This window comes from Melozone crissalis, unplaced genomic scaffold (genome assembly GCF_028551555.1).
Source record: "Melozone crissalis strain CALT ecotype California unplaced genomic scaffold, PUWL_Pcris_2 ptg000063l_1, whole genome shotgun sequence".
NCBI lineage: Eukaryota > Metazoa > Chordata > Aves > Passeriformes > Passerellidae > Melozone > Melozone crissalis.
This window is the reverse complement of record NW_026535841.1, coordinates 11,124,934-11,146,365: the sequence shown is the minus strand read 5'-3', so window position 1 is coordinate 11,146,365 and position 21,432 is coordinate 11,124,934. Positions and strand designations below refer to the sequence as shown.

General features: G+C 52.2%; 1 protein-coding gene across 3 annotated transcripts in view; it reads left to right on the top strand.

Annotated features, from left to right (window-relative positions):
* The window catches only part of SGSM1 (small G protein signaling modulator 1), a 32,561-nt gene extending 20,433 nt beyond the window's left edge, over nucleotides 1-12,128 (top strand). For 2 of the 3 annotated variants that reach the window (XM_054288576.1, XM_054288575.1), the window contains exons 13-25: nucleotides 1,326-1,464; nucleotides 1,733-1,797; nucleotides 2,233-2,378; nucleotides 3,296-3,424; nucleotides 4,036-4,218; nucleotides 5,810-5,881; nucleotides 6,388-6,969; nucleotides 7,666-7,790; nucleotides 8,917-8,999; nucleotides 9,198-9,307; nucleotides 9,528-9,624; nucleotides 9,976-10,143; nucleotides 10,415-12,128. In XM_054288576.1, the coding sequence (XP_054144551.1) occupies nucleotides 1,326-1,464; nucleotides 1,733-1,797; nucleotides 2,233-2,378; nucleotides 3,296-3,424; nucleotides 4,036-4,218; nucleotides 5,810-5,881; nucleotides 6,388-6,969; nucleotides 7,666-7,790; nucleotides 8,917-8,999; nucleotides 9,198-9,307; nucleotides 9,528-9,624; nucleotides 9,976-10,143; nucleotides 10,415-10,503 (1,988 nt within the window). In that variant the 3' untranslated portion in view covers nucleotides 10,504-12,128. Of the gene's footprint in view, nucleotides 1-338; nucleotides 510-1,325; nucleotides 1,465-1,732; nucleotides 1,798-2,232; nucleotides 2,379-3,295; nucleotides 3,425-4,035; nucleotides 4,219-5,809; nucleotides 5,882-6,387; nucleotides 6,970-7,665; nucleotides 7,791-8,916; nucleotides 9,000-9,197; nucleotides 9,308-9,527; nucleotides 9,625-9,975; nucleotides 10,144-10,414 lie in introns of all 3 variants that reach the window. The other variant, XM_054288577.1, reaches the window with a different exon arrangement.
* The last annotated feature ends 9,304 nt before the right edge of the window (nucleotides 12,129-21,432 follow it).

Genomic DNA, 21,432 nt, shown 5'->3' with positions numbered 1-21,432 from the left:
CCTCCATAACGTCAGTTGAGATTATACTTGGTTGTCCCTGCCTTCAGCTGACTAACACAATTCAGTGAGTCAGATAAAAACCTGATTGGGGCTAAAACAGCAGATAGAGATGTGCCTTTCTGTGGCTGCCTTTTGATGCACCCCTTAAAATTCCATGCTGGGGGCCACATTTTCTGGGAAATGAATTTGCTGCCACCTCCTCAGCTGGCATCATCACAGCCTGTGCTGTTCCTGTGCACCTCCTCAGCCAGGGGTGGAACTGCATCATCCTCTCTTCTCCACAGATTCTCCCTTTCTCCCCTTTCACTGGTGCCTTTGTCCTCTCTCTGTGTCTCTAGTTGCCATTAATGGTGCTTTTCACCCACTCCTTGCACCTGTGACTGCTGGGAGAGGGAAGATCATGAAGATTCCAGCTGGAAGCAAGATGGTGGTGATGCCCAAATGGTGTCTGAGTGTCCCTGGCAGATCCCAAGCTCTCCGTGCTGCTCTGGGCACCTCCTGGCATCAGTGTAATGAGCTCTTGGTTGGGTCTGGTGCTCAGCTCACCTGTGTTGTCACTTGGGAGCTCCTGCAGAGCTGTCCCTGTCACTGACCCATCAGCTCGGTGGGAGGGGAATTATTCTGTGGGAATAATTCAGTATTTTTCCTGCCAATGTCATTTGTTCCTTATCACAAGCAGGGAGAGCCAGTGAGACCAAAGGAGAGCGAGGACCCAGAAAATGAAATTTCTACCACAATTTAATTTCCAAGGAGGAGTGAAAAGGATTATTCCTCATGGCCTGTGCTGTGTGGGTGGTACCTGGGCAGGACCCAAGGCCTTTGCAGCAGCACTTTGAGTTTCAGCAGGGATTAACAAGTGACAACATGCAGAGCTCCTGCTGTGCCTCTCAGCCTCTTCATCCAAGCCTTCATCTCCTCTCTTGTGATTTGGATGCTCCCTTCTTTCCCTGAACTTTGGATGGGATGGGCCTTTTCCCTTCCAGTAATCCACTCTTCCTGGGACAGCAGCTGGTTTCAATCCTGTTTTTCTCTCTGGAGCCTCTGCGTTGGGTGTTGGGTTTCTGCCTTGGTCAGCACGAAGCAGTTTAAGATCAGCTTTCTGAATTAGCTGGTTAATTACCAATGGTTCTCTCTCATCAGTGCTCTTTGTCCCTTTCTCCTGAGCTCACCAGTGCTGTGATTCCCTGTGGTGGCTCCTGCTTGGTTGCTGGAGCCTCCTTGGCAAGAGCGGGACGCTGCGTTTGCCAATGAAAGCTCTCTCCGTAGCTCCCTGACTGCAGGGCAGTGCCAGGCTGTAGCTGACGCTCCTCTCTGCCCTCCTGCAGTGCCCCAGGACCTGATGGACCCTCCGGGGGCTGTCCTGCCCCCCATGTGGCAGCCCAGCACCCGCAAATCCTCCTGCTCCTCCTGCTCCCAGAGCGGCTCCTCCGACGGGGGCCCGGCCAACGGCTGCAGCCACGAGAGGTACGAGGGCACAGGGGCACAGCAGAGCCAGGGCTCGTGTCCAGGAGCCATGGCAGGGCCACTGGGATGTGGCTGAGGTGAGCCTGGTCCCTGCATCTGGGACATCTCAGCTGCTCCACAGCCTGGCAGCTGGAATTGCTGCTCTGAACCTGGGCAGCGTCCCTGGTGAATCCCTGCAGGCAAAGCTGGATCAGTGGGATCAAAGCCAGGCTGAGGGGATGCACAGGAGCATCTTCTGCCCCCACATCCTGGGTGTTTCTGTTGGCAGAGCTCCACTGAAGCTGCTGTGTGACAACATGAAGTACCAGATCCTGTCCCGGGCTTTCTATGGATGTGAGTAGTTGTCACCCTGCTGCTGCTGCCTTGGGATGTGTGACAGGACAAGGGACGGGGTCCTGGGCTGGGAGTGGTGCTGGGGGAGCTGGCAGTGGCTGGGATGTGTGACAGGATAAGGGATGAGGTCCTGGCTGCTGCCTTGGGATGTGTGACAGGATAAGGGATGGGGTCCTGGGCTGGGAATGGTGCTGGGGGAGCTGGGAACAGCCTGCTGCACCTGCTCAGGGTGGGGAGCAAACAGCTGGGCTCTGACTCTCAGCCTTGAGCCTCGTGAGCAGCAGCACTGGGGGTACAAGATGAGGGACCTGTCCTGGTAGAATCCCTGCTTCAAGAGCTGGATGTGGCTGGGTAAAGGTGTCCTTGCTTTCTCCTGCTCTTCATCCTCGTGTTTCTTGGAGCTGCACAGCTGAAGGTGTGGTGTTCCTGCTGCAGGGCTGGCCTACTGCAGACACCTGTCCACGGTGAGGACCCACCTGTCAGCACTGGTGAACCACAACATCGTGTCCCCCGATGTGCCCTGCAGCGCCAGCGCGGGGCTCACCGTGGACATCTGGCACAGATACCTGCAGGACAGCTCGGTAGGGCCGTGCCCTGGGGACACAGGGCAGTGCCACTGGAGTGGGTGTAGCGTGGGGAGGTGGTGGAACACGTCAAGGAGTTCCTCAAGGAGGGAAGTCAGCCAGGCTGTCCCATGCACAGAGCCTGGGGCTCCTAATCCTTGGCATGTGAGGGTGAGGAGTGAGCACTGCTCTTCTTCAGGTGCTTCTGCTCAGAGCCTGCCTGCAGCAGTGTCTGTCACACAGGTGCTGCTGTCCTGAGTGGAGTCCTGAGCGCTGCCACCTCAGGGGCACAGCAGTGGTGCTTTGGTGACTTTGTGGGCCACTCTTTGGTGTGGAAAGCCAAAATGTCCACCCACAGCCTCTGGCTCTGCTTAAACCCAGGCAGGGGTCTGAGGGATCATGGGCAGTGAGGCTGGGGGCTCTCTAACCAGAGACTAGACAGAGCTAAACAACAAAGTAGGGATTTATCAGAAGGCCTCAATGGATTCACCTTGGGCAGCACAAGAGCCCAGCCAGGGCTGCACCCAAGATGAACCAAAATGGTCACAGAATGCACAACCGCTCACGGGGTCTCTCACTTTTATCAGTTCTGCTCCATTTGTATATTGGAGTTCATTGTCCAATTCCAGCTTTAGCCCATGAAGCCTTATCCCTATTTTTCTCTCTTCAGTCCATGTTGTTTCTGTTCTTGGGCCTGAGATTTGGATCATTTGTCCTTGGTCCCCAGCTAGAGAAGGAATTGTTTTGTCTCCCTGCTCTGCGAAGAGACCTTACCATCCCCTAATATGCAGCTTGGAACTGCACACCAAAGCAGCACAGAACCTGAAAAACACAAAAGCTACAACCTGAGGCATCCCTTGCGGTGCTGATGGGTGGCACAGCCAGGCTGGGGACACCTGGCTGTGTCTGTGCCCTGACCCAGGCTCTTCCCACAGAGTTACGAGGACCAGGAGCTGCTGCGGCTGATCTACTACGGCGGGATCCAGCACGAGATCAGGAAGGCTGTGTGGCCCTTCCTGCTGGGCCATTACCAGTTTGGGATGACGGAGGCAGAGAGGAAGGAGGTTGGTGAGGCTGTGCTCGCAGCTCAGTGTGCTCACTGGTCCTGCCCAGTGGAGGGGTCTGTGAGCAGAGGTCTGTTAGCTCCATGGAACGTGGTTTGGAGTAGGGGTGAGGAGGAAGAGCATGTTCCTGGCTCTAAAGGGCTGTGAAATATGGCATTGGGCTTCCTGGCTCTGTTTTCCAGCATGGAAGAAGCCTCATCACACCCCTGTGAGCCCACTAGGCCTCATGTCCATCTGGGCTGTAGGTAGGAGTGGGACAAAGCCTTGCATCAGCAGGAATTGATAGGGCCAAGCTCCTCACTGGCCTGTGCATCTCCTCATGTTCAGTGCCTTGTGCACCTTGGGAGGGCAGGGAGGAGATGGGTGGGCGTTATTCCATCCAAATTTCACCACATTTTGTGCAGGGTAAGGGTGGCTGTGTCCCATGAGCTCGCACAAATGTTCACCGCCCTGCGTGGGGCACAGGAGGAGCTGGTTTGGGGCTCTCCAGGCACAGCCATTGCACAGTTGGGGCTGGTTTGGGGCTCTCCAGGCACAGCCATTGCACAGTTTGGGCTGGTTTGGGGCTCTCCAGGCACAGCCATGGCCATCCCCTGTCCCCTGTGTGCCAGGCTGACGAGCAGACCCGGGCATGCTACGAGCACACCATGGCAGAGTGGCTGGGCTGCGAGGCCATCGTCCGGCAGCGCGAGAAGGAGTCGCACGCCGCAGCCCTGGCCAAGTGCTCCTCGGGGGCCAGCCTGGACTCCCACATCCAGAGGATGATGCACAGGGACTCCACCATCAGCAACGAGGTGAGGGCTTGGGCAGTGCCCACACAGAGTCCCTGTGGGGTGCACACACAGGTCCTGCCCATGACCTGTGCCCACCTGTGTGTCTTGTGTTCTGTGGAAGTGAAATACTCAGGATTATCTCCGTGGAAGATGGTTTGGAGTAGGGGTGAGGAGGAAGAGCATGGCACTAAGGGGCTGTGAAGCTGGGCACTGGGCTTCCTAGCTTCCTTTTCCAGCATGGAAGAAGCCTCAGCACACCCTCAGTACACTGCACCTTGTGACTGGCTTTTAGCAATACAGTGAGGAATGAGATCCACAGCCCAAACCAAAGGGTGTGGAGGGAAAAGCCTGTGAAAGGAAAGGCAGTCCTGGGAACAGTCCAGGGAGTGTTTCCATGAATTTTGTCCTTGGAGGAGAAGAGCCCAGCATGGCAGAGCATTCCCTGACCTCAGGCTGCTGGCCCAGAGGGGAGGTGAGCGCTGGAGATTGGATCTGCTTCCCTCTGGGAAGTTTATGTGGGTGCTTTGGGAAGGAGATGAGCTCAGCCCCAGTCCTGCAGGCTATGTGTGTGCCCAGAGAGGGAGAGATGCAGGGAAGGCAGGTCTGAGCCAGGGGCAGGGTGGAACTGGATGATGCAGCTCTCAGAGGTGCTGCTCCATTGGCTGAAGCCCTGGGAATCATTCCCATCCCCTCAGCATCTCCACCGTGGCTCTTCCTTTGGACCCACGTGTGGGAAGGGAGCTGGCAGAGTGAACACACGAAAAGTTCCCCCCTTTTCCCATCTCAACCTGAAATTTCCTGTTTTAAGTGCTCCCATGGTAATGGAGGAAAACTGTCGCCCTTCCTTTCCCCACCAGAGCCCTGCCCAGCAAACACCCACAATACAAGGGTGGGGACAAGTGCTGTTCTGAATGTGCTGTATTTTCTTAAAATCCTATTGTTTGTGTGTGATGTCATGGCCATGCCTTGCACCTCTGCTCAGTTAATGGGAGGACTTGCTCTCATTGTGGGCTGGTTGCTCAGAGTGACCCCACAGAGCCAGGCTGGTGCCTGCAAAGCCCAGCCCTTCCCTCTGTGCTTCAGCTGGAAGCCAGAACAGGCTGCTCGTGACTTTGAGAGGAGCTGCTTCCACCGAGTCTGGCTTAAGACATCAATATTTGTCCTTGAAGAAAAGGAAAAAAAGCATGAATATGCTTGGAGACAGTGTTTTATAGCCTGACTTCATCGTTTATGTAAACGGAGCTGGGCTGAGCTGCATTGTTGCCAAATTAGGACAGAGATTTGTAGAAATTCTCACTCCAGGGAGGCAGCGTGACCTCCGTGCAGGCCAGAGGAAAGCAGCTCCTTCAGACCCAGCACACAGCACTTGAACAAGTGCATTGACCTGAGAAAGCTTTGCCTTTGTCACCTCCCCAGCAGTGTGGGGGGCTGAGGCAAGGCACTGTGCTGGGTGATGCAGCACCGTGGATGTGGCAGGAAAATCATGGGGCAGATATTCACTGGGTGCATTTCTGCTTGTTCTTCACCTGCAGAAGTGCCAGCTCTGCTTGAGTTTCCTCTCCCTGACCCCTTTTATTTCCTTTTGTTTCTCATTTTCCCCTGTCCCCTGCAGTCCTCGCAGAGCTGCAGCTCCGGCCGGCAGAACCACGCCCGGCTGCAGAGCGACTCCAGCTCCAGCACCCAGGTGAGCACCTTGTCCCTCCATTCCTTGTCCCCACAGTCTGTCTTGGCTTGGGCTGACCCCTCACCACCACAATCACAGCGATTTCAGGCAAACAGAACCAGTGCTGGAAGAGGTAAATGAGTCCCCAACCTGCTTTGGAGCTGCTAATGTCAGATCTCTGCTCTGCTTGGGGTGTTCCATGTTCACCTGCCAGCTCTGCCCTGTGGCCTCACACCTGAAGGTCCATGGCTGCTCCCTCTGTTCATGCCCAGGTGTTTAATTTTAACACCTGTTGCAATTTCTGCCCATTATATAATGCCAAGCAAAGCAAAGTCCTTTGGAGCAGGGATTTGGAGTTGTGCAAACGACCAAGCACTGATTCAAATCCAGGCAGAAGAAGCTAAAGAGGGATTTTCCTCCCTCTCCACTGCTGGGAACACAGGCACTATGAGTACACAGCACTGGGGGGTGTAGTGCCCGTGTTCCCAACATTTCCTGAATGCTTGGGATGTCTTCCCACTTTGCAGGTGTTTGAATCTGTGGATGAGGTGGAACAGACTGAAGTAGATTCTCAGCTGGAAGATGGCAAGCAAAGCAAGATCCCCAATGGGACAGTCCCCAATGGCACGTGTTCCCCTGATTCTGGGCACCCCTCTTCCCAAAACTTCTCCATCACATCGGGCTTCTCAGAGCGCAGCTTCAGCAACGAGGACAGTGCACTGGAAACCACCAAATCCTCATCCAGCTCCCAGGGAAAGGCTGCTGGCTCCGACCTGCCAGCCCCACCAGACACGGATGGTGTCCAGCAGGAGAAGCTGCAGGGCCAAGACAGCCTGGAAGGGGAATTTCCCCCTGGTGGAAGCGTGGATTTTGTCCCCATGGGTGACGGCTCAGCGGGGCTCCTGCGTGACAGTGACACTGTGGCCCTGACTGTGGTGGAGAGCTGGGCAGACAGCGAGGCTGAGAAGCAGAGCCTGGTGGAGAGTGAGGACAACCTGTCTGAGGAGCCAGAGATGGAGAGTCTGTACCCACAGCTGGACTCTCTGACTGTGACTGATCTGACCAGCAGTGAACCAGCTGCTCTCTCCTCCACGGGGGTCACCTACTCTGTAAGTACACACCTGGCATGGGGGGTTCCTTTCTGGCTGCCCCCAGCACCCCAGAGCAGTTTGGGGTGGGAAGGGACCTCTGGAGATCATCCCCTGCCAAGGGAGGGTCACCTGGGGTAGGTGACACAGGATTGTGTCCAGGTGAGTTTGGGATGTCTCCAGAAAGGGAAGTTCCATGCACTCCCTGGGCAGCTGTTCCAGGGCTCTTCCACCTGGAAGGGAAGAAGTTTTTTTTCATGTTGAGGTGGAACTTTTGTTTCAGTTTATGGCCGTTGCTCCTTGTCCTGTCACTTGGTACCACTGAAAGGAGTCGGGCACTCTCCTTTTGGCACATGATTTGAGATGTTTGTATGGATTTATGAGGTTCCCTCTCAGTCTTCTCCAGACTGACCAAGCCCAGGTCCTGCAGTCTCTCCTCATCAGAGAGATACTTTAGACCCCAAATAATCTCTCTGGCAGCTCCTTGTCTTTCTTTAGCTGTGGAGCCCAGAATTGAACACCACACTCCAGATGTGCCTCACTGGGGCTGAGTGGAGGGGCAGGATTTACCTGCATTTGCCCTGTGCTGATCCTGTAATTGGGCATAGAGGGGCTCCCACCCTCCACCCAAACTCTGCCCTGTCTCTCCACTGCCCTTACAGCTCTCTCCCTGATTTTTAGTGGAAAACAAATCAACTCTGCTCTTGTTTTGGGCAGCCAGAGCTGCTGGATATGTACACGGTGAACCTGCACCGCATCGAGAAGGACGTGCAGCGCTGTGACCGCAACTACTGGTACTTCACCCCTGCCAACCTGGAGAAGCTCCGCAACGTCATGTGCAGGTGGGGGCTCTGGGGGCCTTCCTGGGATTCACCTGCAGGCTGGAGCCTCAAACTGTGCTGTGGTTATGGAGTTTTGCTCCTTGCCTTCCTCCCCTCATCACCCAGCGCTGGGGCTGCAGCACCAAGGATGCGGCGGTTCCCAGACCGAGGTGTCCGGCTGTCCGTCCCCATCACTGCTGTGTCCTGGGGTTTTGGACAAGGCAGGGGCTCCCTGGGCTGCCCAGGAACCAGGGCAGCCCACCTGCTTCCTGCAGCATGCCTGGCAAATGTTTTAATGAGGATCAGCCCACAGAGCTGTGGTGCTAATGAGAAAGTGCCTGAAGCACCGGGATGGTTTGTGCCTGCCCAAAATCCCAGGAGAGAGCCAGACCTGGGTGCATTTCTGAGTCCCTGTGACTCAGAGCTTGCCTAGTGACACTCACAGGCTCAGACCAGCTCCTGCTTCACAGGCAGCAAAGACTAAAATATTATTACTCATCTTGCAAACATGAGGAGAAGCTGCTGTTCCATCAGTGCTGTCACTTCACCCGACAGCCAGAGCTGGAGATCTCTGCTGAGATTAGACCTTCAGCACAGCACATTTTAGAAAACCAGTGGGCAGGATGGAAAAGATCCTTCCCTTGTGCCAGCAGCAGATCTGAGTCCTCTCTGAACACATTTTGCCTTGCTACCAAAAAAGGGAAGATATCCCTGCAGGGCTGGGTGCTTCCTGGGACGCTGGGCATGGGAAGGGGAGGCAGGCAGTGTCTGCAGGGAGAACCAAGGGGATCAATGGAGGGAGAGGGATGAGAATGAGAGATGAACAATTCTATGAGTCTCTGCCCTTTATCCAACAACTGCACTGTGCTGTGCTTTTCCATTTTGCTTTTTCCTGTGCCGATTTGCCCTGCAATGGCACAGCCCTGGATTGACCCTGGATGTGGCCATGGCAGGGTGTCGATCCAGGACTGTGCCATGCTTGCCTTACCTGGGAGGCAACACAAGAATTTAATCATTTGCAGCACAGGGATGTCAGAATGAACAGGTGTGATTTACCCCAGCATCCTGGGAAGGGAGACAGGGCACAAAGGAGGTGACAGATGGTGGCACTCAGGTCCCAGGTCACCTCTTCTCCTCTCTCACACAGCTACATCTGGCAGCACATTGAGATTGGCTATGTGCAGGGCATGTGTGACCTGCTGGCCCCTCTCCTGGTCATCCTGGATGATGGTGAGTGCGTGGCTCTGCTTTCCCTGCGTCTGTGTGGGGATCTGTGGGAGGATATGTCAGGTGGGTGGTGGGCCCTTCGTGCCTGGAGGTGTGGGGCAGGATCCTGTTTGTCCCAGGAGCCCACCCTGGGGCCAGGCTGGACTTTCTGGAGGGATGTTGCTGCTGCAGCCCTGCAGTGATTCTCTCCTCCTTGCACAGAGGCTCTGGCCTTCAGCTGCTTCACTGAGCTGATGAAGAGGATGAACCAGAACTTTCCACATGGAGGAGCCATGGACACCCACTTTGCCAACATGAGGTCGCTGATCCAGGTGGGAGCTCCTGGCATGGGGATGGCAGCTCCTCATAACCAGGGGGGAAAGCTGGTCCTGGAGGGGCTGGGGTGGGGGTTCAGTGCTGGGGAGCAGGAGGGACAGCAGGGGCTGGAGCAGTGCGTGCCAGGGTGGGAGGGAGGAGCTGGTGCAGTAGGAGAGCAAGAGGGATGGTTGGTGCCTTGTGCATTCCTGAGTGTCCTTTTGCTTTTCTTGACAGATTCTGGACTCTGAGCTCTTTGAGCTGATGCACCAGAATGGGGATTACACTCATTTCTACTTCTGCTACCGATGGTTTCTCCTGGACTTCAAGAGAGGTGTGTGCTGAGACCACCCAAGGGTGGGGCAGGGTCTGCTTCCAGCCTTCTCAGCAGGTTTAAACTTTAATTCCTTTTCACTTTTCCCTGGTTTATGTTTGGCTGATTGTTCTGTCTAGATACAGAACCTGTTGTTCCAGAGCTGCTGCTGAGCTTTTCCATGAGTGTGTCCTGGGGCTGTGTCACCTGCTGCTGGGCAGAATATTTCTCCTTACAGATGATTGACTTTGCTTCCAGCTGGAGCAGGTTCCTGTGGGAAGGAAGCACCCAGTGTGTCTCCCCAGCACTGCTGTGAGCTCTGTGAGCCAGGGTGGGGTGAGTGGAGTGGTAACTGCTGTTCTCTGCTCACAGAGCTGGTGTATGACGATGTCTTTGCTGTCTGGGAGACCATCTGGGCTGCTGCTCACGTCTCCTCTGCTCACTACGTGCTCTTCATAGCCCTGGCCCTGGTGGAGATGTACCGGGACATCATCCTGGAGAACAACATGGATTTTACAGACATCATCAAGTTTTTCAATGGTACAGCTCGTGCTCTGTTGGGCTGAGTTTGGGGCAGCTGCTCAGGTGTGGGAATGTTTGACACCCAGAGCTCTGAGGGGTCTGGTGGGGCTGGAATCCACCTGCTCTCCTCAGCCTAGATGTGTTGGAGGGAGCTGAAGTTTGGGCTGGTTCAGGATGGCTCTCCAGAGCCAGGTGTCCCTGCCAGGGGAGGTTGGGAATGTGGCAGCACAGGATGAAGAGCTGGGGGCTGGGGGCTGCTCTGCTCTGACCTGTCTGGTCTGTGTTGCAGAAATGGCCGAGCGCCACAACACCAAGCAGATCCTGAAGCTGGCTCGGGACCTGGTGTATAAAGTGCAGACTCTGATTGAGAACAAATGAAGGACCTGGAGCAGACGAGGCACCCAAAGAGCCAGGACTCCCCTCCGACGCTCCCTCCCTTCTCCTGTCTCTCCAAGTGCCACCTCTGTGGGACTCAGGTGGTGGGACACGTGCTGCTATGTGAGCTGGGAGTCCCCTGGGCTCAGCACAGGCCCAGGCTCAGACCTTCTGCAGTGACTCAACCAAAGATCCCTCCAGGTGTGTTCCTGTGCCTGGAGCAGGACCAGGCAGTGGCTTCCTGGCCTCGGAGCAGCTGCTGTGGCCACCAGAACTGCCCAGGCATTGCCACATCCCAGGGTGGAGCTCGGGGGCTGGGGGAGCAGAGTTTGGTGGCACAGAGGGAGAGCTGATTCCTTGGAAAGCTGCTTCCTTGGGCAGCCCTTCCCTGTGGGGTGGGAAGGCAGCCAGCCCTGCGAGCCCGGGCAGCACAGGGATGCTGCCAGTGCTCAGCTTCTCACCAACACAGCGAGGTTCTGCCAGTAATGGGGGGGACTTGGATCACAGGAATTCCTCTTTCGATCTTGTCCCTCAGTGCATTGCTTCCCCTTCAGTGTTTTCTTTTTTTAGGGCTCTGTTTTCTCCCTGGGATTTTACATTGTTCCTACAATATCTGAGCACACAAGAGGTTCGTGTCTGGATGGATTTTCAGAACAGCTCCAAATTCAGCGTTGGGGTTATTTTTCAAAATCCAGCCTCTGTAATGTTCTCTGAACACTGGGAAATCTGGTCCTGACCTCCTCTGGGAACTCCAGGCTGGAGGTTTTCTTACCTGCCTTACTTTAGCTGCTTGTGGTAGGAGTCTGGTCTCTTGTTGTTCCTCTGAGCTCTTGTGAGGGAAGGGCTCCTCAGAAGGCAAGTCAGAGCTCCTGATTATCCTGACTTTCCCTCTGACACCTTCAGGCCTGGCTGTTGAGTCCCCTAAACCCACTGAGCATCTCCAGTTAGGTCTTGGTGGGCTTTTCCCACAGGCCTGTGAGAGGAAAATAGCCCAAGGTCCCTGAGTGGGCTTTGCTTTGGGAAGATGCCCTTGTGTGCAGGCCACTTTTCCTGCACAGCCTGGAGCCCAGTGCATGAAGTGCCTCTCCAGCTGCTGTGTCCCACACAGGCTGCCCTGCAGAGGCTTCGGAGTAATTTTTCAACTCAGGTAAAAACAATACAGGAAAAGGAGAGGGGTGGGTGGGTGGATTGAGGGTCCAGCCCAACCAGGAGGGCAGTGCTGGGCTGGAGCTCTCTCTCTGAGGGTACTTTCTCTCAAGTTTTGCTGCAAACTTTTGTGTTCCCCTTGGTGCAATGTGTGCTGTGTGTGTGCTCTCCTCTGGCCCTGCTCCTGCCTTGCTGCTGGAGTGCTCCCACAGGAGGGAAAGGGGCCCTTCCTCCCTCCTCCTGTGCATCATCCGTCTGTGCTGGTTTGTGTTGGCTCGTGGCACGTGTCAGATGTTGCTGGCAGAAAAAAGGTGGTTGTCAGCCTGCACAGGAGAAAAACTGCTGCTTCAGGGAAGGGCTGAGCAGCCTGGTGGAGTGGTTTGCTGTTTCTGAGCAAATCAGCAATTTTCTGTGTTCTGGGACATGGAGGTCACAGCTGGAAAAGGCAGTGGCACATCCTGAACCCTTTGGGGAAGGGGCTGGGGCAGGGGGAGAGCAATGAGCAGCCCTTCACTCCTCATAATCCCAACAGATGTGTACAACAATCTGGGGAATTCCCTGACCCCAAAGGGTGCTGGGCTGCAGTAGCGCAGGAAACAAAGAGCTTGAGATCTGCCAGTTCCTGTGAGAATCTTTCATCTTTCCACCAAGCAGAGTGAAAAGCTGTGTCCTCCCTCCTTCCAGGCTGCTCCTGCTCCCTCAGGGCTCTAGGACAGATCTGTCACCTGTCTAGAGGGCAAGGGAAGTGTCTGTTCTCCCTTTCCTGAGGGCCAGGGTCACCTTAAACACCACCTGACCAAGCAACATTGCTGACACTAAACCTTTCAAGCTTCTTTCCTTGGTTTTTAAACAAAAACAGCCAAGAAGTTCTGCACAATATTTGCTGTCTGTATTAACTGAGAGTGTCTTTGGGCCGCTCAATAGCAGTGTTTTTTTGAATAATTTCTTGGGGGGGAAGGGAAAAAAAGTATTTATTTATTGATTGTACCTGACTGTGTGTCCTTGTGTGCTGTGTGAGTGCGCGCTGTTGTGCAAATGGAGATAGAAATTTTCCATGTTATTTACGATATCTTGTAAATGTTTACCAGAGAATTGTGTCTATATATAATATATATACAGAATAGAGAGAAAATATGTCAACTAAGTGGGTTATTTTTTGATGAGGGGGGGTGTGGGGTGAGAAATCTTTTGCTTCTAAGAACTGTGTGGTTTCTATAGCACCTATTCCATGATGTGCCAATCTGTCACTGTCCCTGTGCTGGGAGAGTTGTTCTGGTGGGGCAACAGGAAGCTCAGAGCAGAGTCATCATCACAACCTCAGTTTGGCTTCATCTTGGTTCTGGCTTTAAGACTGGACAAGAGGAAGAAAAGAAAATTAGGGAAAAATAATTTTAAAAAGCTTTGTTTCAGCTGTATTGCTGGGCAATTCTTGTGCTTGTGGGGACCCACAGTGAGACCCCACCAGGAGTCTGGGGCTCTCTTTGATGCTTAAAAGCTGCTGAGAAGCTGAAAAGCAAAGGTTTTGCTGTGCAGCTGTTTGTGGGTCTTCTCTGGGCTCCTTCTCTGCCCCCCTGCAGGATCCCCATGAGATAAAGCCTTGTTCTGGCATTCTGACAGGGGAATCGTGGTGCTGGGAGCCAGCAGGGATCTCTCCCAGCTGTGCAGCCCGGGATGGCCTGTTTGCCACACAGGGGAGGCCTGTCACCAGGCTTGGCCATATACAGTAATCTTGTCTGGCCCCTTGGGGAGGAGAAATGTCTCATCCCAGCAGCTCTGTGCTGCTGAAATCCCCCCCACAATGGCACTGCCAGCCCAGGACTCTTTTAGCCTGTGGGAACAGGGACTGGAGCTCTGTGCCTTGAACTGACAGAAGGCAGGGTTGGATTGGATTTAGGGAGAAATTCTGCACTACAAGGCACTGGCACACCCTTGGAAGTGTCCCAGGCCAGGTTGGACAGGGCTTGGAGCAACCTGGGATAGTGGAAGGTGTCCCTACCCATGGCCGGGGTTTGAATTGGGTGATCTCTTAAGTTTCCTTCCAACCCAAAGCATTCCATAACTCCGCACCTTCTGAGGAGATTGCTGCAAGGGTGACATGAGCTGCCAGCCCACATTCTCTGCTCCAGTCACTCCAAACTGAGCCTGAGGAAGGAAGGAAGGATGGGCTCCATGGGCTGAGTTCAGCTCCCATCTCACCCTCACTGAGCACCCACGTTGCTGTGGGGTTTGTGCTGAGCTCAGGTAACCTCAGTGTGTGTAAATCCACCGAGTGTTTGTGTCCTGGCCTTGTGTTCCTCAAATGAATTCTCTTCCTGCATTTGAGCTTTCTGCTCTTGCAACCTTCCAATGAGCTCCTGGTACTCATCTCTTTTGGTGTCAGACCCTTTAGAAGTTGTGTTTGTTCCTAAATGTGTGATTTTCATAGGAGATTTTTCTCTTGCTGTGTTGAGTCCCTGAGTGGCTTTGCTGTGGATGTTTTTCATGAAGACTGAGAGATTTTTGGGTTTTTTTTTTTGTGGGGAACTTCCTGCTGTGTCCCAGTCCTGCTCTCATCCAGCCCCTGGCATGGGGAACATCCCTTAACTCATCCAAATGCACCTGGTAGTGCAATGTGAGCCAGCAGTGGAACTGCAGGTGTCACTGACAGGTGGAAAAAAGGCTGAGAGATGGAACTATTGAAGAGATGGGTCCCAAAATCCCTGGAGACACAAGCCTCGTGGCCAAGAGCAGTTTGTGGGATGGAGTTCTTATTATTCTTTGTTTTTTATTTATTTATTTATTACTTATTTTGCCTGTTTCCCCTCTCTTTCCTGGATTTTCCTGAGGTCCCCTGCACTGGGAGCCACAGTAACCAATGGGCCTCTGACCAGGGATGGGACCAGTTTTGGGGTTCTCATCCCCTAAGTTAGCTTCTGAAATACCTTACAATATCTAAATCCCTTTTAGTTTTGGGATTCTCATCCCCTAAGTTTGCTTTTGAAATATCTTAAAATATTTAAATCCCTTTTCTCGAGAGGCACAGTGGAAGCCTCTGAGCCTTTGATCAGTAGGACCAAAATGATGATCATGTCATCAAAACCTTATTTCTCATTCTATTTGGGAATTTCCCTGAGTACTGAGCAGTTCTGGGCTTGTCTTCAGCATTTTACTATTGTGTGAGCACAAACTGATAGAGCACAATGTAGACATGGAGTTCCAGCACTATGGAAGGGTTGGAACTCACCAGAACCTGTGTCAGAAACTCCTGTAAAAGCTTTTTCAGATGCCCTGAAGTAGATCAAACGCCACTGATTGTTCCTGCTTTTCCACTCAAGGTCAGCATCCTCATTGCCCTGAATAAGCAATATTTCATTGATTAAGACATCTAAACAATTGTGGGTCTCAGTGCGACCACATTTCTGTCCTCTGGTGGCCACGTGGGCCATGGCCACACATTCACACAGCTCAGTGTGTGGATTCCTTCCCAACTTTGCCTGAATCCTGAACTTCCTGGAGAATGTATGTGGTTGGAATAGCCATGGAAGTCTTTTAATGTGTCTAATCTAATCTAATTTCTAATTTAATTTTGGATTGGTGCATATTCCACCTTAAATTCCTGTTCAGTAGTTTAATAGCTTCCTTTTATAGATGGGTTTTGCACATGGAGAGCCCATGGATGGTGCTGCAGGGGACAGTCCCTTCTCCATGGTGGCTCCTGAGCCATGAGCAGTGGGACATGACTGGGACCAAGGGCACTTTGCATCAGTGCTTTGATGAGGGGAGAAAAACACCATTTTAATTTATTTTTTATAAATTAACTATGCACAGGATCTTAAATACATGGAAGTTTTAGGAATGAGTATGGCTTTGCTGCTAAGGATGATAAAGAATTGAAAATCCTGATCCTGGATACTGAGAGACTAAAAATGTCATTGTTGTGATTAAGTAAGATTGACTTAAAATTCCCAGAAATTCATTCTCTCTGGAGAGCAATTCCCAGAAGCCAGGGAAGAAATTGTTTTCCCAAACAGAATTGATGAAAAGCTTTGAAAATGCAACGTGGATGTAACCTCAGACCCACGATTGTGACTTCCCTTGTTCCAGGAGTGTTCTGGAGAGCCAGGCAGGGCAGCAGGGTGTGACAGCCATCGTGGGGGCTCTGTGGGACAGGGAATTACCCCTCAGCACAGGGATTTGAATGTATCTGGTGTCCTGGCATTAGACTTTTCTGTTGCCCTACACAGAATTGCTGCTTTTCTCTGTTGGATGCCATTTTGGTCTCTGGGAGTTGCTCGATCTGAGCTTAATGAGCACTTAACAGCTTTTAATCTATTTGTAGAAGTGCTGCTAATGTTCTTAGATTATCTGAATTCCACACTGTGGTATAATATCTGTTTTATATTATTTTATTCATGCTTTTGGATTTTTTTTTTTTAATGTAAACTGTTCCTTATTGTTGTTGAGAAAGAAAAAAAATTAAATCTCTATTCTCTATGGTTAATGTATTTTCAAATCAATCAGATCTTGGTGGTTTTTCTGTCTGTGTGGTCCTTGGGAAGGCAGTGAATGGGGATACCCTGAGCAGGGAGTGCCCCAAATGCTCTGTATTTCCACTCTGCTCATGGATTCCAGAGCCTGCTGTTGCTCGTGGTGAGTGTCCCCTGTGCTGGGGGGGACCTGGGCTCCTTTTTGCACCCTCATGGTCCTTAGTTTTCCCCATCCTCTGCTCAGTCCAGCTTTGCTGAGCTCTGGGCAGATGTGTGGCAGTGACACCTCCTTGGCTTTGCTGGCACTGTCACCTGTGTCCGTTCTCTTGCTCTACACCCCTAGAATATGGAGAATTAAACTAATGGTGAAACAGAGCAATGGAAGAGGAGGAAAAGCACTGGGGAAGGGCTGGGCCAGGTCCTTGGTGTTGCATGGAGTGAACTGCCCCAGACAGAGCAGATGGGGAGTGACAGAAGGTCCTGGCATGTGACAGTGTTCACAGAGGTCTGAGGATGAGGGAAGAGATGAGGATCTGACTCCATATTTCAGAAGGCTTGATTTTTTATTTTATTATATATATTACATTAAAACTTTACTAAAAGAATAGAAGAAAAGGTTTCCTCTCGGAAGGCTGGCTAAGCTAAGAATAGAAAGGAATGAATAACAAAGGTTTGTGGCTCAGACAGAAAGTCTGAGCCAGCTGACTGTGATTGGCCATTAATTCCAAACATCCACGTGGATCAATCAAAAATCCACCCGTTGCATTCCTCAGCAGCAGACAATCATTGTTTACATTTTGTTCCTGATGCCTCTCAGCTTCTCAGGAGGAAAAATCCTACGGAAAGGATTTTCATAAAAAGATGTCTGCCACACTGGCATGGTGGCAGCCCAGGCCCTGGTGGGGATGGTTTGTACCTGTGTGTGATCCTGTGCTGCCAGTGAGCTGGGCAGGAGGTGAGGGAGTGCATTCTGCAACGGTGCTCAGAATGACCTTGGACTTGATGTTGTTCTATTCCCTCAGTATTTCCTGGATCAGTCTCCAGACCTTTCAACTGGCAGTGGTAGGATGGGCCATGGTGCCTTTCTTGCAGGGAACAGGAGGGACAAGTTTCTCATCAAAAACATGAGGAGGACAAGCTGCCTGTGCTCCCTGCTCAGGGCTGGCACTTGTCACCCCTCTGGACTCCACAAAATCCTTGAGTGCTTGTGGATCTTCCAGCTGTACCATGGGGGGATGCCAGGTGTGGAAATAGGTAAGAGGTGTCCCCAGCCTCCTTTCTGTGGTGTCAGTTCCTGCACTGCTGTTGGAGGGGTCCACATCACCCCAATGTTGTGTTTTAAGCATCACAGTATTTATCAGCACTTCTAAAAATGGGAATGCAAGGAAGGCTGGATGCTCGCTCCAGATTCCTACCTCTACCTACTTATGAGAAGAAGCTTAATTAAATAAATCCTGGTATTTAATTAATCCTTAATATGTTTGCTTCTTGAGGCATGTTTGCTCTAAAGGCCCAGCCCCAGTTTCCAGTGCAGGCTGAGGTTTGCAGGGAGCTCACAGCTCAGAACTTCAAAAGCTGATGAAGACACTCCCCAAACATGCAGAGTTTGCAAAATGCCAGGGTGGGATTCAACCAGCCCTTGCAAATGTGTTAATTACCTGATATTAATTGGCATCCTAACCACCAGAGGCCACATCCCCAAGGTGCCAAAGCAGGACTGCTCTGTGCTCTGAGCAGAGAGACTGGCAAAATCCCTGCCTTTCGGATGGAGGAAAGTAAATGATCCTAAAAGTGAATTTCATTAATTTTTAACTTGGGATAGTTTCTCACAAAAGCAGCTATCCTGAGGTTGTGCTTTGAAGTGCATGGAAATTTCCATCAGTTGCCACCTCCATGCAGTGCAGGAGACAGCAGCTGGTGGAGCAGCTCTGGAGAGGCAGCAGCTCTGTCCTGTGCAGGAAGAGAAACCATTCCAACTCCTTTTCAGCAAGGGCTCTTCAGGAGATTTTGAGGAGGGATTGGATTGTGGGAGCTCCTCCGAGGGGTGGTGGCAGCCCCGGGACTTTCCATGCTCTGTTTTGCCCCTCTGCTCTCAATCCTTTGGCTCCCAGGGGGCTGTGGCAGATGAACCAGTGGCAGATGAACCAGTTTGGCTGTGGCCCAGGGCTGGGTGTGATGGGGGGCACTGGGAGCTGTGCTGGTGAGCCCAGCTGGGAGTGCTCGTCCTCACACACCCTCCTGCCAGGCTCAGGCACGTGGCACACTGAAGGGCCCAGAGTATTTATAGCCCTTGTTAACATGCATGAATGGACATGCTGAGTCCTGGCACAAACATCTGCCCAGGTGGGTGCTGTCCTGGCAACACCCTGAGCTCTCTCTGCTGCCTTAAGGTGCTCCAGCACCTATTTCAGAGAGGCCTTTTGCAAAGGAAAATGAAGCTGAAAATTCAAAGGCTGATTCACAGCTGTAGCAATCCCTGGGTAAATCCTGCAGAGAGGCCCAGTTTGTACAGGCAGCAGCACCTGACTGATGCAGGGTAAGGGGCTGACCCAGCCCTGCAGCACTGGGGGATGGAGAACTGTACAACAGGGATTTTGTTAGCCTGGGATTGGGAATCTCAGGGCAACATGAAATTGTTTGGGATGGAAGGGACCTTAAAGTCCATCTCACTCACAGAGGCACCTTCCACTATCCCAGGCTGCTCCAAGCCCCATCCAACCTGGCCTTGGACACCTCCAGGGATGGGGCAGCCACAGCTTCTCTGGGCACCCTGTGCCAGGCCCTCAGCACTCTCACAAGGAAGGATTTCTTCCCAAACTCCAATCTAAACCTCCCCTTTGTCAGTTTAAATTCTCCTTTTGCTTGCTTTGATTGCAACGACTGAGGTGAAGCAATCCATGCTCTGGCATCTCCAGTGAGCTGTGGATGTACCTCACAGCCATGAAAAACGAGCTCAGATCCAGGAGACAACAGCACAGGGATGTGTTAAGCCAGTCCTTAAGCACAAGGAAGTATGGTGCTCTTTCCTGGAGCATTTCTCAGGAAGTGAAAGCATTTCTGCAGGGCTTTGGCAGCCCTGTTGGAACAACATGTGAGTGCTTAGGAGTTATCAGAGAGCTCTGTGATAGTGCAGCACCCAGATTATCTGTGCTGGTTCCGTGGATTTTTCTGAGTAGTTTCCAGGAGTGGAGAGGTTGCTGGGGAGGAAGATGCTGCCGTCACTGCACACAGCTTGGGGTTCAGGCTCTGGTTTAGTGACTGACCTGGCCCTTGGGTGGATGAGTTTGAGCTTTTTTTAGTCCAGCAAATGGAACACAGATCCTCAGCTTTATTGCCGTGACTAAGGACGTGTTGTTGTTGGCTGGGTTACAGGAGTGCTCTGAAATCTGAGTCACTCTTCTGCTTGGCAAAACAAAAGCAGACTCCCAGGAAATCTGCATCCCTTTGTTCTCCCCACAGCCCCCCAAGCCTGCCCATGTGCTGCTGGCTGATAGCACAGGGATCAGGATGGGGCCATGTCCTCACCCAGACCGGTGCAGGCAAAACCACCAGGGATTATATAACTGGCAACAATCCCACACCCACTGGTTCTTCCCTCTGTTGCACTGGAACCTCCGTGACGGTGCAATCTAACAGCTCCTTCCTACTGGAGAGCATTATACATACAAATTTGACACTCAATTATCCTTGTTTTTTAGTCAAGGATTCCTTGGCTATGGCTGCTTTCAGCAGATGAGGCTTGACAGTTCTGCCTTCCCAAACTTCTCCTTTCTGGAAGTAGAAATATTGTGTGGACACCACAGTGAATCCCACAGGCTCCACACCCCCTCAGAGGGGTGATGCCCTTTCCAGGGCCTGGCAGACCTCAGCCTTCACAAGGGCTATGTGTTTAACAGACTATTCCCTTTAAAACAGAATTCTCTCTCCTGCTTTCCTCCTCCCAGCCCTGTTCCAGAGTCAAACTTGAGGATGGGAGAGGCAGCAACCCCATGGCCAGTGGGGTTTCATTGGGAAGGCAGTGCCAGGGCTGTGCCCTCCCTGTGCTCCCAGCCAGGCACTTGCTCTCTGTGAGCTCTGCACTGATTTCCATGGTGGATGAGCAAGAAGAGGTGGGAAAGGAACTTTTAAGGATAGTTGCTGTGGTGGTGATGGAGAGTGGGAGGATTTCCTGTTTTCCTTTATGCAGATTACATGTAGTGGGCAGTGGAGCACCTTCCTGCAGTGCTCAGTGCCTGAGGTGTGTGTGGGGAGCCTGTTTCCTCCTGGGGCTCATCCTGAGCTGTTCAGAACAACAGTTCTGAATGTGACAGTGTTCACAGGGGTCTGAGGATGAGGGAAGAGACGAGGATCTGACTCCATGTTTCAGAAGGCTGATTTATTATTTTGTGATATATATTATATTAAAACGATACTAAAAGAATAGAAGAAAGGATTTCATCAGCAGGCTAGCTAAGAATAGAAAAAGAAAGAATGATAACAAAGGCTTGTGGCTCAGACTCTCTGTCCAAGCCAGCTGACTGTGATTGGCCACTAATTACAAACAATCAACCTGGGCACATCACAGATGCACCTGTTGCATCCCACAGCAGCAGATAACCATTGTTTACATTTTGTTCCTGATGCCTCTCAGCTTCTCAGGAGGAAAAATCCTAAGGAAAGGATTTTTCATAAAAGATGTCTGTGACATCTGAATTTTGTGGGAGCAGTTACCTGGTGGAAGGTTGCAAGGCAGGACACTGAAGTGCTTCCCTGCCGAGGGCCAGAGCATTTCAATGCCACGTGGGCCTGGGAAGGGTAGCAGGGGAGCACTGTAAAATCAGTGTTCCCCTGACCCAGACAGGCAGTTTTTGCATACACCTCCACCTTTTCACATAACAGGAGCAACTGGCTCAGCAGGAAGAGAGGGAGACTGTTCCTGGCTGGAACAAAGGAGGGGATTTTGTCGCACTCGCCGGAATCAGGCAGGAGTGAGACAGGAATGAGACAGAGCAGGGGCTGAGGGGGGTCTGCCTGGGCCCCTCTGTGTTTGTCCCTGCCCTCACTGTGCAGGTGTGCCATGGGCAGTGTCCGTGTGCCATTTGCAATTAACCCATTTCTCCACTGCAGGGCACTGACAGGCTGTGTGAGAGGAGCTAAATCACCCGAGCAGGGAACATTCCCTGGTGCTCCCTGCTTTATGCCATTCTTAGCTTAGTTCTGAAGAAATCCCAGCCTGGAAGTTAATTGTATGGTGGAGAGGAGAAACAGTGGCATTACTCATCTGAGGAGTGGAGCCTTTTGTTTGAAAACTGTATCTGAAGAATGGAAACTTCACAGATAA